The sequence below is a fragment of the Gopherus evgoodei genome, chromosome 3, assembly GCF_007399415.2.
Source record: "Gopherus evgoodei ecotype Sinaloan lineage chromosome 3, rGopEvg1_v1.p, whole genome shotgun sequence".
NCBI lineage: Eukaryota > Metazoa > Chordata > Testudines > Testudinidae > Gopherus > Gopherus evgoodei.
The window spans coordinates 38,889,059-38,907,675 of record NC_044324.1 but is presented as its reverse complement, the minus strand read 5'-3'; the positions used below and the strand labels follow the sequence as shown (position 1 = coordinate 38,907,675).

At 47.3% G+C, this 18,617-nt stretch overlaps 1 protein-coding gene across 3 annotated transcripts in view; it reads right to left on the bottom strand.

Moving 5' to 3' along the window:
- The window catches only part of NOL10 (nucleolar protein 10), a 78,710-nt gene that overhangs the window by 42,301 nt on the left and 17,792 nt on the right, over nt 1–18,617 (bottom strand). For all 3 annotated transcript variants that reach the window (XM_030555431.1, XM_030555433.1, XM_030555432.1), the window contains exons 12-13: nt 16,649–16,715; nt 5,165–5,217 (exon numbers count right to left, since the gene is read on the bottom strand). In XM_030555431.1, coding sequence (XP_030411291.1) covers nt 5,165–5,217; nt 16,649–16,715 — 120 coding nt within the window. The remainder of the gene's footprint in view (nt 1–5,164; nt 5,218–16,648; nt 16,716–18,617) is intronic.

The window sequence follows — 18,617 nt, the reverse complement described above, 5'->3', positions numbered from 1 at the left end:
GATAATTTAAGACTCTCAAACCCTTCTATCAGGGGTTCTGAAATCCTTGAACAGATGGCATTATGTAAATAGATGACAGACTAGAGGATCACAGTGGTCCTTTCGGGCTTTAAAACCTATGAATCAATTTATCTGACAGCTGCAATTAGAGCGAAAGTTTCTGGTTCCGATTTCAGATCTCAGTTCATTGGACCTCCCTGCCCCAGCGGAGTTTTTGCTCCTCATTTCCCTGGTAGCAGTCTCTGGGTACACTACTGGCTCAGTGTACACTTTTAACATCAATAGCCTTCAAATATCCCAAAGCACACATATCTTTGATTTCAAGCTTCCTGAGGCACACATCAAACTATGTATCAGGAAGCAGGCTGATGGGATGCAGGTTCTAAATGTTTGCATAAGCTGTAGGTAACTATTAAGCTGCTGCCAAACTGCCTAATACAGTTCAGAGGCACTTGCCTTCATTAAGGCCAACAGAATAAAACAAGAATGGAATTTCTAGGCCAGGTCCTTTGACATATAAGCTAAATAAAACTAAAACATCTTATCAAGGGCCAAATTCCACTTGGCCTTTATGCAGTGCAGGGAGGGAGTAAGGAACCATTAAAAGGTCTGCACAAGGTCTTGACGGAACTGCAGTCTCTGGGCCCGGGGCATATAGGCATTGCTCTCTTACAACTATTCTGAGGGTAGATGCTGCACCCCAAGAGGGGTAGCGATGGGGTACAGAGCAGGCAAATCCATGACTATCCTGGCTACATATATGAGTGTAGCCACATCTGTGTTCTTGTGTACCAGGGAGCTCCTGAAGGCATCCTGCCTCTGTGTTCCCTTTGGGACATGACTAAATGTTATCTAGGGTTGCCAGATGTCTGGTTTTCAACCGTAAAGCCCGGTAAAAAAGGGACCCTAGCGGCTCCAGTCAGCACTGCTGACTGGACCACTAAAAGACCGGTCAGCGGTACAGCAGGGCTATGGCAGGCTTCCTGCCTGCCCTGACTCTGTGCAACTCCCAGAAGCAGTGACATGTCCGTCTCCTTGCTGCAGGGATACCAAGGGGGCTTCGTGCACTGTCCCCACCCCGAGCACCGGCTCTGCAGCTCCCATTGGCCAGGAATCAAAGAGAACTGTAGCGGTGGTGCCTAAAGGCACAGGCAGCATGCAGATCCCCCTGACGCCTCCACCTAGCAGCCAGACATGCCGGCCACTTCAGGAGGCGCTTAACTCAGGTGACTCCCAGAAGCCCGTAGCCTCTCGTGCATCCCAACCCCCTCCCCCAGCCCTGAGCTCCCTCCTAGAGCCTGCACCCCAGGCCCCTGTCCCCTCCTGCACTCCAATCCCCTCATCCCTGGCCTCACCCCGGAGCCCACACCCCCAGCTGGAACCTTCACTCCCTCCCACATCCCAACCCGCTGCCCAGCCCAGTGAAAGTGAAAGTGAATGAGAGTGGGAGACAGCAAGCGATGGAAGGAGAGGAGATGGAGTGGGCAGGGCCTCAGAGAAGGGGCAGGGACTGAGGGCGTCACTGGGTGTGGGCAAGGGTGTTCAGTTTTGTATGAGTGGAAAGTTGGTCCTAATGTGGCCTTTTCCCCACAAAACAGGTATGTGCCTATATGATACAAGTTAGCCCTAATTTTTAAGTAGTACAGTGCAATAAATTCTTCTATCTCAGATCCCTTGTCCAATTAGTATTCAACTTTGCACTAAAGGTTGAGGCATACTCTGCAACTCCTAAATCTTCAAATCAGCATCACAGTCAGAAAGCTAGTTTTGGCCTTCAGAATGGAGATGCCAGTGTGTCTCCATAATGATGTTTGTCTATTCTGTCTGTTCCCCGAACATCAAACTTGCTTTTAATAGTTGCAGGCATAGCACCAAAGCATTATACAGATGAACCTCTCAGACAGAGTCCCTTCAAATGCTCTCTGACCATCACCAAAACAGTTGCCTGTAGCTGTTCCACTATGCAGGCTTCAAAAAGCTTAAATTGTTACTAGTACAATAGGGCATTAAGAGACACCTGAAGATGACAGCAGCTAAAGTTAAGACAGACAACAACCTTCTGGGCAAACTGGTAGGTTAGTTAGGGGGTGCTTGTGCTCCAACTTTGCGGATGTCAGCTCTTGCCACCTCTTATTTGGCGGCGGAGCACTGTGCACCAGTTTGGAGTTGATCGTCACAGATCAAACTCATGGATATGCAATTACATGCAGCCATGCGCATCATCTCTGGCACCCTGCATCCGACTCCACTTCTATGGCTTCCAGTTCTGAGCAATATTGTTCCTCCTCATATCAGATGAGAGATTGCCACTGGCAAGTTACTGGAGAGAGCACACACCAAACCAAGCCTCCGGCCACGTTCAGACTAGGAATTAAAATCGATTTTAGATACGCAACTTCAGCTACGAGAATAACGTAGCTGAAGTCGAATTTCTAAAATCGAGGTACTCACCAGTCTGGACGGCGCTGCATTGATGTCCGCGGCTCTCCGTGTCGATTCCAGAATTCCGTTGGGGTTGATGGAGTTCCGGAATCGATGTAAGCGCGCTCGGGGATCGATACACCGCGTCCAGACTAGACGCGATATATCGATCCCCGAGCAATCGATTTTAACCCGCCGATGCCGCGGGTTAGTCTGGACGAGGGCTCCAACTGCACAATAACCTTTTGAAATCTGCAGCTGCATGTTTGCTGTCATGTCGCCCATTATGGCCTCATCCGCCACGCCAGGATGTTTGGGTGGAAACACCCTGGTGATAGAAATGGGTCTCTTTTATAATCCCCAACCAGTCCCTCATCGCTGACCCCACAATCTGCCTGCCTGATTCTGACCTGCCCTGTTGCCAACTGTCCCTGTTGAACGGGTTCCGGACCGGGCAAAGTCTCTGTGCAGCTAACCAGTATTGCTGGGGCCTTCATGACAGCCCTTTGCGCAGCTGCGGTGCAACACAGACGATGATGGACATTGTCAATGAATGCCTGCTGACTAGGTTCAGCAGTGGCCTAGGACTGTATCATGCCACTGAAGATGCCATCACTTGGCTAGACGACTAGGCACACGCTAAATAATTAAGAGACAGGATCAGTTGAACTGATTCTATTTTAGTGTGGCACATTAAACTATCCCCAAAGGTTCTGAAGGAACACTGCCTTGTACATTAGTAAGTCCATTCCGCTGGCATTTATTTGGTTGTGAAACTAAAGGATAATAAATCAGCATCTCAAAAAGACAGGACATCTGAAGCACTATTCATGCCTAAATTGCAGCAAATAAATAAATTAAGCCCTTATTTATTGGTAAAATTGAATCCTGGCTCAAACCAATCCCAGAAAAGTCAGAAAACTTGCCTGGGGAAAATTGGACTAGTTAGAACAGCAAGTTGCTGAGTCTTGGAGGTTAAGATCTGCTCAGAGTAGCCACAGGGTAAAGCAATTTTTGTCTCTCTGCAAGGGAACCATCACATCACTCAGGACGCCAGAAAGTATGAAGAAAAATGAAGAAAATGGGGGAAAGGAGAAAATTTTGAGCCTAGGCTAATGCTGACTGTAACTAGAATAACATGCTCTACACAAGTACATATGCTACGTCACTAGGGAACATCTGGCTATGCATGATTTACATTTCTCAGATATACTCTAAAATATAATGCAAAATGTTGCATTCAGAAACACTGTGTAAATTCAACAGTCCTAGGAGGATTTTAAAAATGGCAGACTTTTGAGATGGACAAAATGGATTCTCTTTTTAGCTGTTTTACAATTTATACAAGTGTAGTCATTGGAAAGGAAATTAGCCAAAATAAGTCTTAATATAGCATTTTGTAACACAGCATGCCTGTCCATGAAAAAGAAGGCATACATGCAGTTTGTTCATTATGAAACAACATCGGGTTTGTCACTGCAAAACCCAGCACTGTCACAATAGAACATAGGTAAGTTACTACATCTGTAAAGCACATGCAACTTTCATAACATGCACAAAAAAGATTCTGCAACATATTCAGGACGTTTTCAAGCTGTTTTAGAGACAAGCAATACAGTCACTAAATTAGTCAATTGAACTGGAAACACCGACGGGACACTAGATTGAAACATTTTTAACACAGCTTCAACCTTCCTAAAGATAGAACTTTACAATAACTCAAATGCTACCACAGAAAGCTTACAAACTACATGCTGGACTCAGAAGGAACAAATTATTGAATGAACAATGATAATTAAGGAGCCAATCTGTAGAGCAAGTCAGATTTGTGGAAGGGAAGCACTGCCAGATTGTTGAAAAGGCTTAGTGGCCCTATCTGTGCTCAGCTATATCAACATTTTTGGTTTAAATGCATGATCAAGAGCCAACATGAATATAATGATTGGTGAAAGGCCTATTTTCAGAGGTGGCCTCCCTTTCTGCGTGTAAAATTGCTCACATGTATATTTGCACCTGAACCCTGCAGAGATAGAGACGTGCACACACTTTAAAAAGTCCAAACATGAGACTAAAATGCAGGCATAACTAACTGTATGTGAGCAACTGGAGATTGGGTACAAGCCTGGCTAAAATATACCTCAAGATTGATGATATATTTAAATTTCTGAAATCAAAAGCTCCAATTCAAATAGGACATTGGGTAACCAGGTGCTAAAAACTGCCACCAACATAGAATGGCTGAGAAAGCAGCAGCCAGAGATACAGTGCCTATAGCTGTACTATGATGCTAGGGTAATTATTTCAGAAGACAGTTTATATCTTGACGGTAAGCCCCACATTTTATATTTAATGATCTATCTTAACAAGTTGATACAAAATATGCAGATTTTCTCTCTTGGGCTCAGACTGGATTTCCCACTTGCCACTAGTCAATTTAGGAATTGTTAAGAGTGTGGCAAGCTTCAGGGTTGATTTTCAATAAAATAATGATGTAGTACAAAAACACCACACTTTATTTCCCATACCTAGTTTAGCATGAGATTAAGCAATAGATTTTACTTACAAATTATTACACATGCCTAAAAGCCTTATTTATAGATTTCCAGAATGAATTCAGTCTGCACACAAAATTTACTACAGAACAATCTGACAAGAAAATGTGCTACATTAAAGTGCTGACAGTTTTAAAAACAATATTTCATAAAATATTTCTAGCAGGGCCAAACTTATTTGCATTACTTACTGGAATGTAGTAGATGTTCATTTTAGGGTCTTCATTGGCCATCAGCAGCATTCCTAAAGAGCAACACAATTACATGGTGTAAACAATGGCCATAAGAGACTAGCTTATCTATTTTATTAAGAAATGTTTGAAGAAAATAGGTCCTATTCAGTACAAAGCAGATTTGTACATCAATTCCATTGCCTTTACAGGGCTTTAGGAAAAAAGACTAACTGCAAATTTTATTAAAATAAAACAAGACTAAAAAGGAAGTTATTAGAATAGCAATCTGAGTAAACATGAAAGATCTTTGAGAAAAAAAATAGTGTTAACTACAGCATATCTAAACAGAACTGATTAGGACTTGAATAGAGCCTGCCAACTGCGCTCCAAGCAAGTTGATTATCCCTGCCTCATTGCCCTATTTAAAAAAATCCCACTATTGCCAATACTGGTTCATCTCCACCAACGTGAGCACTGTTATGAGCCCTATTGTATGTGGGCTGTCAGGTGCTGCTACTGTCCTCTCACTCTGCTCAGAGGGCATCTAATTAATACTGTGCTTAACATGGTGGACAACCCTGGTGGAGATGAAACCATGTTAATTCTGGGGTGAAATTTTTGAAAAATTTCCCTCACGTTGATAGGGTCCTTATCTGTAGCAATTTTTAATTTCCTGTTACTTGGGGATCTATAGACCATCTCAGTGAAGCAACTGCCATTTACAGTATTGGTGATGATCCAGGATACATCATTCTGGGAATCAGAGGTATGGTCTCAGTACAGAAGTGGGAGCCAGGATCTTGTGACTTAGATGGCAACTGCATTTATGTTGTTGTTGAAAAAAGCCAGTTTACTGCTGTACCTCAATTTGTGCTACTTTAAAATGGAAAATACCTACCCGTACAGAGGTATTGTGCGGACTGAAATGCTTTGAAGATGAGAAGTGAGGTACAACTGTCAAGTATTATTAAATCTAAGCAAACCCAGAACTGGCAACAGGCTTTGTGCAAGTTTAATGTGACAAATTACATGCTATACCTCCCCCCACAAAAAAAATGGTTACCCACCTTTTAGTAACTGTTGTTCTTCGAGATGTGTTGTTCATGTCCATTCAAAGTAGGTGTGCACGCGCTGCATGCACACCAGCCGGAAGATTTTCCCCTAGCAGCATCCGTAGGGTTGGCCCTGGCGTCCCCTGGAGTGGCGCCACTACGGCGCCCTATTAAGGGGCCTGCCAACCCTCCACCCCCTCAGTTCCTTCTTGCCGGCACTCCGACAGAGGGGCAGGAGGGTGGACATGAACAACATGGAATGGACATGAACAACACATCTCAAAGAACAACAGTTACTAAAAGGTGGGTAACCGTTTTTTCTTCTTCAAGTGGTTGTTCATGTCCATTCAAAGTAGGTGACTCACAAGCCTAACCTTAGGTGGCGGGGTCGGAGATCACTGCTGACTGGAGTACTGCACGGCCGAAGGCTGCATCATCCCTAGCCTGGTACGTGACGGCGTAGTGTGACGAGAACATGTGGATGAAGGACCACGTGGCCACTCTACAAATCTCCTGAGTCGGGATCTGAGCCAGGAACGCCGCAGAGCAGGCCTGCGCCCTAGTGGAGAGGGCTGTGACCGGAGGGACAGGGGTCTTAGCTATGCGGTAGCATTCTCGGATGCAGGTCGCGATCCACGAAGAGATTCGCTGAGAGAAGACCAGGAGCCCCTTCAGCCTATCCACCACTGCGATGAAGAGCTGAGTTAAGAGACTGAACAGCTTGGTATGCTCAATGTAAAAAGCCAAGGCCCTGTGGACATCCAGGGAATGTAACCTCTGCTCCTCATTGGAAGAGTGTGGTTTGGGATAAAACACCAGGAGAAAAATATCTTGACTCATGTGGAACTGTGAGACGACCTTGGGTAGGAAAGCCGGTGAGGTCTAAGTTGGACCTTGTCCTTACAGAAGACAGCATACAGGGGCTCGGATGTTAACGCCCTGAGCTCCGACACCCTTCTGGCCGAGGTGATCGCCACCAGGAAGGCGGTCTTAAAATACAAGTACAATAGACAGCACAAAGCCAGAGACTCAAAGGGAGGTCCCGAGAGGGTGGAGAGGCCCAGATTCAGGTCCCAAGAAGGGGCCGGCTGACGAACATGCAGAAATACCCTGTCCATACCTTTGAGGAAACTCCCGACCAGGGGGTTCGCAAACACCGAGGTACTCCTTTCTCCCGGATGGAAAGCAGAGATGGCCGCCAAGTGAACACGAATTGAGGAGAGGGAGAGGCCCAGTCGTCTGAGGTGGAGCAAATAGTCTAGGACAATGGGGATTGGGACCTCCTGCGGATTCTGACCTCGCTGACCTGACCATATGCAGAAGTGCTTCCATTTGGCCAGGTAGGTGGCCCTAGTTGATGGTTTCCTACTACCGAGCAGCACTTGTCTGACCTGCTGGGAGCACTGTATCTCCACCGGGTTCAGCCATGGAGCATCCATGCTGTAAGGTGAAGGGACTCCAGGTTCGGGTGACGGAGGGAGCCCCGGTCCTGCGTGATCAGGTCCGGGAGCAGGAGCAGCGTCAGGGGTGCCTGAACAGACGTGCAGGAGTGACGTGTACCAATATTGGCGCGGCCAAGCCGGAGCTATCAGGATTACCCATGTGTGGTCCCTGCGAATCTTCAAAATCACCCTGTGTATCAGGGGGATTGGAGGAAAGGCGTAGAGCAGACCGACCCCTCAAGACTGTAGGGAGGCGTCCGACAGAGACCCCTGACTGCAGCTCAGGAGAACTGTCAGCACTTTCTGTTTTCCGTCAAGGCGAACAGGTCTAACCGGGGAAAGCCCCAGAGCTGGAAAATTGAGCGTACCACATCCCATCAGAGGGACCACTCGTGACCCCAGAACGAGTGGCTGAGGGTGTCCACTAAACCATTCTGCTCCCCCGAAACGTAGAATGCCGTCCGGTGGGTTGCACTGTGGACTCAAAAATCCCATACCATGAGGGCTTCCCTGCACACGGGAGAGGAGCGTGTACCCCCGTTTGTTGATATAAAAGACTACTGATGTGTTGTCTGAGAGGACTGAAACACATCTGCCGGCCAGGTGGGACCGGAAGGTCAAACAAGCCAGGTGAACCGCTCTCAGCTCCCTGACATTGATATGCAACTTGAGGTCCTCCAGAGACCATAAGCCCTGTGTCCTGAGGTGTCCCAGGTGCGCTCCCCAGCCCCAATCCGAGGCATCCATTACCAGAGAGAGGGAGGGAGGGTTGAGGGGCAGCGAAGGGGACACCCATGCACACTTTCTGTGGGTCGAGCCACCACAGCAGCGAGCTTAGCACCAAGTGGGGAATGGACACCACTGAGTCCAAGGGATCCCTGGCCAGCCGATATACTGTCACTGACCAGGACTGTAGCAGGCGAAGCCGGAGTCTGGCACGGTTTACCACATAGGTGCACGCCGTCATGTGACCCAACAGCCGGAGGCAGACTCGCGCCGTGGTAATTGGGGCGCGATGCAGTCCGAGGATGAGCTCAGAAATCGCACGGAACCTGGATTCCGGCAGGAATGCTCTGGCATGGGTGGAGTCCAGAACTGCTCTTGTGAACTCTATTTGTTGCATAGGAGACAGGGTGGACTTGGCTTTGTTCAAGAGGAGGCCGAGACTGAGAAAGGTCCGCCTGATGAACAACACCTGGGTCTCCACCTGCTCCTTGGAGCAGCCCTTTATGAGCCAGTCGTCCAGGTCGGGGAATACCTGGATGCCCCGCCTGTGCAGGAAGGCCGCCACGACTGCCATGCACTTCGTGAAGATCCTTGGAGCAGCTGACAGGCCGAACGGGAGCACCGTGAACTGTAGATGGGCGTCGGTCACAACAAACCTGAAGTTACCGACGGTGTCGGGGAATTATGGCAATGTGGAAATAAGCGTCCTTTAAGTCGAGGGCGGCATACCAATCTCCTGGATCCAGGGAAGGAATAATCGAGGACAGGGAGACCATGCGGAACTTGAGCTTTCGTACAAACCTGTTCAGCTGCCGCAAGTCTAGGATGGGTCTCAGGCTCCCTTTCGCCTTCAGTATTAGGAGATACCAGGAGTAGAAGCCTTTGCCCCTGAGCTTCTGAGGGACTTCCTCCACTGCCCCTGCGTCCATGAGGGATTCACTTCTTGACTTAGAAGTTGCTCGTGAGATGGGTCCCTGAAGAGGGACGGGGAGGGGGGCTGGTGGGGCAGGAGGGAGGAGAACTGGATAGAATATCCCCTCTCTACCGTGTGGAGCACCCAGCTGTCCGATGTGATTCGGGACCAGGCACGGTAGAAGGGGGACAGATGTGACCCAAAGGTAGGGGTAGAAGGATCCAGAGTCTCGATAGGTAGGTCGCCCTCAACCATACCATCAAATAGGGGGTCTAGGCCCCGATGGTGGTCTCGATCGACCGGACGCCTGGCCGGAGGGGTGGCGTTTGTGACGCCTCCTGCCATTTCTGCCCCGCCTGCGCCCCAGCTCCTGGCAAGTCTGAAGCTGGTAGGGGCGTGGGGCCCTCTGCAATCTAAACTAGCCTGCGCTGGGTCGCAAGGGTATGCAAGCCCAGCGAGTGAAGCATGGCTCGCTAGTCCTTTAGGCTATGCAGACGCTTGTCTGTCTTTTCTGAAAACAGCATCTGCCCCTCGAAGGGAAAGTCTTGAATGGCCTGCTGGACCTCATAGGGGAGGCCCGAGACCTGGAGCCAAGCTCCCCGCCGTATGACCAGGCCTGTGGCCAGGGTATGCGAGGCTGAGTCCGCCGCATCTACAGCAGCCTAGAGAGAGGCTCGGGAGATCAGCTTCCCCTCCTCCACCAGGGCCGAAAACTCTGACTTTGAGTGCTGGGGAAGGAGCTCTGTAAACTTCAACATGGTTGAAAATGTGTTATGACCATATCAGCTTACAATTGCCTGTTGGTTGGCAATGCGGAGTTGTAGGCCTGCCGCGAAGTATACTTTTCTGCCAAAGAGGTCTAGTCTTTTAGCGTCCCTGCTCTTTGGTGTTGACCCCTGAAACCCTGACGCTCCCGTTGGTGGGCCACATCCACCACCAGGGAGTCCGGGGGGGGTGAGGGGTGTACAAGTGTTCATGCCCTTTAGAGGGGACGAAATAATGCCACTCCGTTCTCTTGGCAGTAGGGACCAGCGAGGCTGGCGTTTGAAATAAGGTATGGGACGTATCTGCTATGGTCTTTATCAGCGGGAGAGCCACCCTGGATGGCCCTGAGGGAGCCAGGATGTCTACTACAGGGTCCGCATCCACCTCAATTTCCTCGGCTTGGATTGCAAGGCTCTGAGCTGCTTGCCATTGCAGTTGTTGGAGGATTCGGGCGTCCTCTAGGGCCAGTGCCGCAGCCGTGCCCGAGACCGCTTTATCCAGGAATGAAGATGAGGAAATTACATGGATCGGCCCTTCCTGCAGTGCGTGCAGTCCTTCGGGGTCCTGCGGCACACAGTATTGTGGTTGCGGGGCCGGTTCCGATTCTAAATGCGGCATTGTGACCGGTACCGGGGTCGCCAGTGAGCAGCTTGGCGTATCGGGCGGTGCCTGCTGAGCCCGAACTGTAGCCACTACCAGTGCCGCTGCCTGGCTAGGGGGTACTGAACTTGGATATGGCACACTCCTGCCCAGAGACGGTGCTGGTGGAGGAGGCGGCTGCGCTGGGGCCATCGAAGCCAAGGAGACCGAGGCCGACCTTGATCGAGGACCAAACGCGTGGCCTACCGACTGGTGATAGGCCCAGGGGGCCCAAAACAGTCACTGCAAGGGTGGATGCCACAGCTGCTGCCACTGTGGGTAACGCTGGTGGCTCGTCCCCGAAACTGATCTCCTGCTCCGCGCCCGGCTGGAGCGGTAGGAGTCTGCCTCTGAGTCTGAAGTCTCTGAGTATGAGGACCTGGGATAGCAGCACCCGGTGCCGTTGGAGAGCGATGCTGAGGTGGCGGGGAGCCTCTTATCTGGTCCAGTGCCGCGTTAGCAGCGCGGTGCGGGGAGGGAGGAGACAGCATGGTCGGTTTGCCCCTCGATTGTACTGGGGGATGGGCCGCAGTAGGCAACTCCCTACGGTGCGGGGAGGCCAGCACCGGGAGTCCCATCAAGTCTGAGGCCGCCTCAAATGCCTCCAGTGTCGAAGTGAGGTGCAAGTCTCCGCTGAGGTCCGGGGATCTAGGCCAGTCTGGACTCGATCGCCCTCTCTGTGGTGCGGGAGTCGACGGAGCAGCCGAGGTCTGTAGTCTAGGCCTCTCCGCTTGGACCCACGGACGGCGTCAGCCTCGAGTCCTGGTGGGGTGACTGTTCCCTCACCGGCTTTCTCTTCTTAGCGGGCACCAGCGACGGTGAGCGGTGCTGCACCGAGGCCGACTTCCTATGACCCAACTCCATCCGGTGCCAGGTTTTAGATGACTTGGACTGGGCCCTAAGTCCTGATGCCGGTGCCGGGGCGCTCCGCACCGAGGAAGACGTGCTGGGCACCGCCTTGGCCGGTTCCGGGTCCAAGGGTGGCCACAGGGCAGCCTCCATCAGGAGGACTCTAAGTCTTTGAGCTCTGTCTTCAAGAGTTCTCGGGCAGAAGCCTCTGCAGATAGACCACCAGTCCTTTTGGTGGCTCTCTCCGAGGCACCTCAAACAAGCAGAGTGCGGGTCACTCTTGGGCATGAGTTTCCTGCAGTCCTTGCAGAGTTTAAACCTGGGGGACCCGGGCATGCCCCAGCAGGCGACGAAACTGAAACTGTGGGGGGGGACCCCCAACTACCAAGAACTATATACAATGACCTAAGTAAACTAACTATAACGTAACTATATATATGGACTATACACAAGGATAGGACGCTGCTAACTTGTTATGCGCAAAATAAGTTCCAGCTAGCCGTCACCGGTGGTAAGAAGGAACTGAGGGGTAGAAGGTCGGCGGGCCCCTTTATAGGGCGCTGTAGTGGCGCCACTCCAGGGGGTGCCAGGGCAGACCCTACAGACGCTGCTAGGGGAAAATCTTCCGGCTGGCATGCACACGGCGCGCGTACACCTACTTTGAATGGATATGAACAACCACTCGAAGAAGAACTGGTCAGGAAGGGCATTCAGCATACATTTCTGCATTTATGTCATTTTACTTTCCTAAAAATGACCTTTAAATAATACAGATAAGGAAAAGCATGATGGGAGGAGTGTGGGGGAAAAAAAAGTCAATTTAGATAACTTTCTGACCTAAAAATGTTCTAAAAGATTCCACTGAGACTATGAATAACGGGGTCAATCATCATGTAGCCAGAGGAGAGAAATACAATTTATACCCAGATAGAGGCACACAATTAATATGGGTGGGATAATCCCTTCCAGCCAATCCCTTTATTAAAAATACACAATGCAGTTGGACTCTAGAAGACCAAAAAAGGGCTGGATATTTCTGGCACACTAAGAGAGTCACAGCAGCAAGGTTAAAAACCAAGCCCAGAAAAGTTTACAGGCAACCTAAACAAAATCAGAAAGATTTATGGTATATTTCATGGATTAACAGTGCCTTGGAGCATTAGCACTTCACTGCCACTAGAAAAGGAAAAACAGTTCATTCAATGAACAGGGAAAACCCCAAAGACAGAACGGTAGAAGCAGTTTACCAATTATGCCTAATGCTTCAAAGAAGACAGTAAAGGTAAGCATCTTTGGGAAGCTTCCACCAACAATTAGAGGAGGAAACAGTCTCAGGGACAGTACCTGAGTGTATACTAGAGGGGAAATTTGAGAAATAGAAAAGGAGAGTCTTGATCAAAGAAGTCTTCTATTCATGTTTCTGCTGTCTCAGCTTGTTAGCCTTGACCATCCTTCATGAGAACAGAGACACACCTATCAAACCACAGACCAGACTAATCTTATATGCAAGAGATTTCACAGACTGGAATAAGAAATAACTCTCTTTTCAATGGGAAGTATTAATTTGGAGCCTGTTTGAAAAAAGCAAGTTCTTTAGAAACTTACAATGAACAGAAGCAGATGGGGCAGAGAGACTTCTACTCAATGGAAATATGATTATGTCTCAAACAATATTTTACAACCAAAAACTTAGTTAACATAACTTAGATAATGCAGAGTTAAGGGTGGCCAGTGGTGCCTCATGCCCTCCAAAAACAGAGAATGGCTGAATTTAAACCTCTGAAAACCAGGAAGTACAGATAAGGTACATGAAAACACAACCTTAACACTGCACCCCCACCCTCGAGATGACTGGGAATTATCTGCATGCGTTCCAGCTGCCTTCACTGTGGTCTGTGTAGTTGCATTGAGTGGTGGAGGGATAAGCTGAGCAGGTTGGCAAAACTGTGGTTGTGATATAAAGAGATATACAGAAGGAGTGATCTGAGCCTCTCTCCAAGGCACCCCGTGAATGTAAGTGAAAGTACAGTGTTTGATGGAATCCTGTGCATAAGGGCAAAGGGGTTGTACAATTTAGCAAGTTTCTTGTTGTGTCTGTGGAGAAAGCTGTGTTTGAATGCAGGGCAGGTATAGGTAGCTCCTGGCTAGTACCCTTCACCCGAATACAAGTTTTGCCTTAGCAAACATAAAGTATTAAACTCCGTACTGCAGTAATCATGTGCCCTGTTCCCTGAGTGTTCTGCACTAACTGCAAAGGCAGATTGCTAGGAGGCAAGTTATGGGCACGCTGGAGCATCACTCCAAGGGCAGAGTTCAGGATTGCACCTTAACTCTGCTTACTAGTTTTCAGAAGTTTGCATTACTGTAACTCTACTTCCTGGTTTTCAGAAGTTTAGCCACTCTCCACATTCCAGAAAGGTACAAGGCACCACTAGGCAATCTTAATTCTGAGATAATGGATGTTTGGGACATTTAATTTCCTTGTTTTTATTAAAAAAAAATTTCTTAGCATCTCCATGTACCACAGTCCAGCTCTCCCTTTCCACTGCCTCTGGTTTCCTAGCAATAATTACCCTGGCCACAGAATGCACTCCCCACATGTTAATCCCTTCTCTTCCTGCTATCTTCTCCTCGTCTGTCTCTGCTGTTCAAGACAGCCTGGTTCTCCCTTCACAAGAGTCCTCCCCACAGAGAGGCAGGTGTCAGGCTGGGAGCTGCAGACTGAGGAACTAGGGAGAGGCTGCAGGACCTGTATAGGTACTAGCATAGAGTCAGTGGGGACATTTTCTGAGGGGATGGACAGACACCTCTTGCCACTCCCCATCCTGGACTCAGCACTGTATACTTGGTGCATTTTCCATGCATGCTTGTTCTCAGCTCACCACGCAAAGGAGCAAGGTCCTCCCACTCCCCGCATCCTGGCACACACATGAGGGCAGATAGAGGAATTCAGATCCTCCCGGGGAACCATGGTCCCATCAGATACCAAGTCACATGGGGGAATACTGAGAGGGGCAGAACCCCCCTCCCCCCAGATTCCAGCACACACATGGCGGGGGGGGGGGGGAGGCAGCCGCAGATTTCCCCAGATGGCACACACAGGGGAACAAGGAGAGGGACTCAGAACACAGAAGGGGAGAATGAAGCTGACAAGCCCCCAACCTCTAATCCCCCACCCACTTCCTGCCACTCATCCCGTCTACCATCCCTAATCCCCACTCCCTTTCCTTGGCCTGACACCCACAATCTCTTGTCCCTACCATCCTTCCATTTACACCCCCGTCATCGCAGTCCCAGACCCCTCTCCTCCTATTCCCCCCCACACCTCCAGCAACACTGCAACACCCTCCTGCATTACTCCTCACTGTTCTGACCCCTTGTATTCTCTAGCTCTGCACCAACAAAGTTATTAGAATCTAACAACGTTATGAGCACCATGTATGAGAGGACTGTTATCAGGAACCCCTTGACCAAATGATCCTGTGACCTGGTTTCCTTTAATGACACACAGTTTCATTGTTCAGGAAACACGATTACATTTTCCTTTCATCTTCCTTCCAATTAATCAATGCTGGCACTCTGCTATAATAATCCGCAGGTGGAAAAGTAGCAAGTACCCAGCAATCTCACTCACATATTTATGCAGAGCACATGCAATTGATCATCATTAAGAAAACAGAGCTCCTTGTAAATTAACTGGGAGCATTTCTCAAAAGCCAAAAAACCCTTAATAGAGAAAGACAGTAGCAGTATGCCTCCGGATAATTCTCAGATTCCTGTTAAGGCCAGGGTTTGAACTCTGAGTGCACAGGTGTAGGTCTGTTCAGTGACCACAGTGTGTTCTCTTGAGCTACCCAGATACTGTCACAACGGGCTATCTGGAAACCCTCTTGTCCTACTTTTGCTGCACATCTGTATTTCAGTCTTGCTGGCTTGATAGTTTTGGTATGTGGCATTCTAGAGATCTAAACTCTTCCTTAATAACTTCGTCAATATTGTTTTCCCAAAGAAGCAATGGGTGCCGTGCACCAGATGAGATAAATACAGAGCAACTAAGATCAGTTGGAGGATGATTAGAGACATAGTTAGAGTCAGTTGTGCACGCAAAAAATATTTTAAGAACCAGATTTTGTAAAATGCTGGTTTTTTCCAGGGGGGCTGTATCTCAGGAACCCCTTACTCTTCTGAGTCCAAACAAGGACAACTACCACCACCCAGACCTCTATGAAGCATAGCAAATTTCAAGACAATCCAAGAAGGCATGCAGATTATAAAGTGCACCTGAATCTTAACTATAGCAGAGCTGGCTTGCTGTATAACAGGCAAGACCAAATTGAATTGTAAGACAGTAGTGTCATAGCCATGACGTAACATGCCAATGACATGGTAGATTTTACTGCGAAAACAGTCAGCCCTCTTACCCTCCCCCCAAACAAAAGTGAATCAAAGGATATGCCTACTGCCAAAGAACCAATCTGACCAAAATTTTCAAAAATTTTTCAACCAAAAAAGTCAAAACTAATAAAAAAATCTTTCATTTCAGATTCAAACATTTAATTTTTTGAGATTCCCCCATCCATCTAACTTCCCACCCACACTGAAAAAACATCTGTAGGAAGGGAGAATTGACAGAACGGGAAAATAAATTATTATTTTTCAAAACAATCAAAATTGGCGATTTTGAAATGAGAAATTATGACAAAAAACAAACATTTTAAATATTGTTGACAAGTTATTTTTTGTCAAAATACTGATTAAAAAACTTTGACCAGTTTTAGAAAGAAAACTTTTCTTACTCAAATGAGGTTCTGACTTGGACGCACAGCTAAAACCGCTACTCTTATGAAAAATGGCATTGACTTTTCATTGGCCAAAAGCAGCTCTGATCCTCTGAATGACAGTACAGTGGCCTACCACCATAGTGTCACATTGATTCATTACCGACTCAGAGAAAAGAAGGATACAGATATGACCACATGAAGCTCCATCAAAAGTCTACCAACCAAAGTCAGCCAAGCCTGACTCTCCTTCACTATGACAGCTAAGGAGATCACAGCCTCAGGCAGCAGGTGCTTTACCTGTTGAATGTAATAGACATTTAGGGTATTTTACATACCTGAATTAGGATAAAGGCAGACATCATTGATAGCATGTTCTGGCTCCATGGAAGTAAATATTTTCCCCTGAAATAGTGGAAGAGAACATTAGAGACTTCAAATGATGCAATTACGAAGTTCAATAAAACAAACCAATTAAAAAGTAGCCCTTATGGAAATTAAAAATATAGTGGAAGAGTACAGCAAGCAAGGCATGATACAAATAAGGCTTTGCACTATGATGGCAAAGGCAGCTCAAGGAATTCTACATTGTAGCCCCTGGCTGACTAGATCTTCAATAAGAATATGTGGCCTACCTGCTGCACAACTCAAAATACAACACTGCATGCCGGGATTTGTAATCTCCCTTTTGGAACTGCTACATTGAAGATGGAGATGTCAGCAATCTACTCCATTTTATATAAGTGGGATGGGGCCCTCAGGTTCATGGCAAGTTGCTAATGTAGCCCTCATTTCGGCAAAGTTTGAATGTGCCAGTTCTATGTAGTCTCATTTTAATAAGTAACCGATCTATACTAGAGAGCTGAAATGATAGGTTGGGTCTGGGCTTTGGTTCTCCCACCTCACTCTTGTGGGGAACACAAGGCATGGCACAGCACTTTACACTACCTGTAATTTATTAACATCGTATTAAGGAGGTCTGAATAAAAGGATCCAGTTTTAAATAATTTAGAAAGACCAGGAGAGAGGTTAATAGTGATTTAATAATGATATTAAAAGTACGCAGTTTAAGGATTGTGTGTCACTTCATGAATTTGACTCGATATATCGCCCGGGGGGAGGAGGGGACAGACAGCTCTCAGTTTACAGCCAAACCACTATAGTAAAGTAAGAGAAAAGGAAATTATTTTATATATCTCCAAAATAAAAGAACAGGAGAAACAAAGATAAACAGGAATCAATGCTGCACAACATTAAGAAAAGGGTACGATCTGTTGCTGAACAAGCTTGTCATTTTCAGTTCATGTTGCTACACACAATCCCACTGATGGGCAAGACAGGCACAAAGAAGTTTGTGACCCAATTTTTTTTTTTTTAATAAAAAAAGTTTTGTCTTTAAATATTTAAAATGGATCCTTTTACTGACAGCATACAAGGAATGGGAGTCTGTTTATTCTAACCAATTGACTGAGAAGGGTATCAAACCTGCTTTTTAATTAATTAGACTGAGGTGAAAACTGGGAAAATAGTATATTCTGGGTATAATCCTATATCAGAAATAGCCATTTAATACCACTTGGCATTTATACAATGCCATTCAATTGCGGATCTCAAGTCCTCAGCCACGAAGTGAGATACATGAGTGATATATGCTGATCACTTCATCCATAACTGAAAGACAGCCTGTTCTTGGATGGAACGTGACTTGTTTAACAATGCACAGCAACACTACACATCAATTTAGACGAAGTGAAGAAAATCATATGTAGAATCTACAGGGGGAATTTAGCTAAGAAGAATGTGATTACCAACTAGAATGGAGCCTGGACGATGAAACTACGGCGTGTGGCAGGGCACTGAATGAGGGAAGCAGTGGATGTCTGTGTCTTATTTCATTATAGAAACATCAGCAAAAAAATACATTGAAACATAGCGCTTGAAATTATAATATATAAAATTATTTCAAGCATTAGGCTACCACCAAAGATGCAGATGTCTAAAGGCAAAGGATTTGCTTGAAAATGTAGGAATTTGGTCCCTTCTCTGCAAGCACCGCTCTCCGAATGCAGAGTGCAGGGTCACTCGCTCATAGAAAACTTTCCCAGCATAATTTTCTGATAACTGGCCCTTTGAGTTGGGCAGAGAAAAGCAGCTGCAGCCCAAAAATAGCCATCTGGCACCCACTTAGTTCATACCCTTCCTTGCTAACTGGTAGTTATTCCTATTATTCTTTCCTTTTCTGTTATCACTGAAGAAATGGCACAATTACTCTTACTCATCTGTAATGTGCCAAGTGAGCTTTAATGA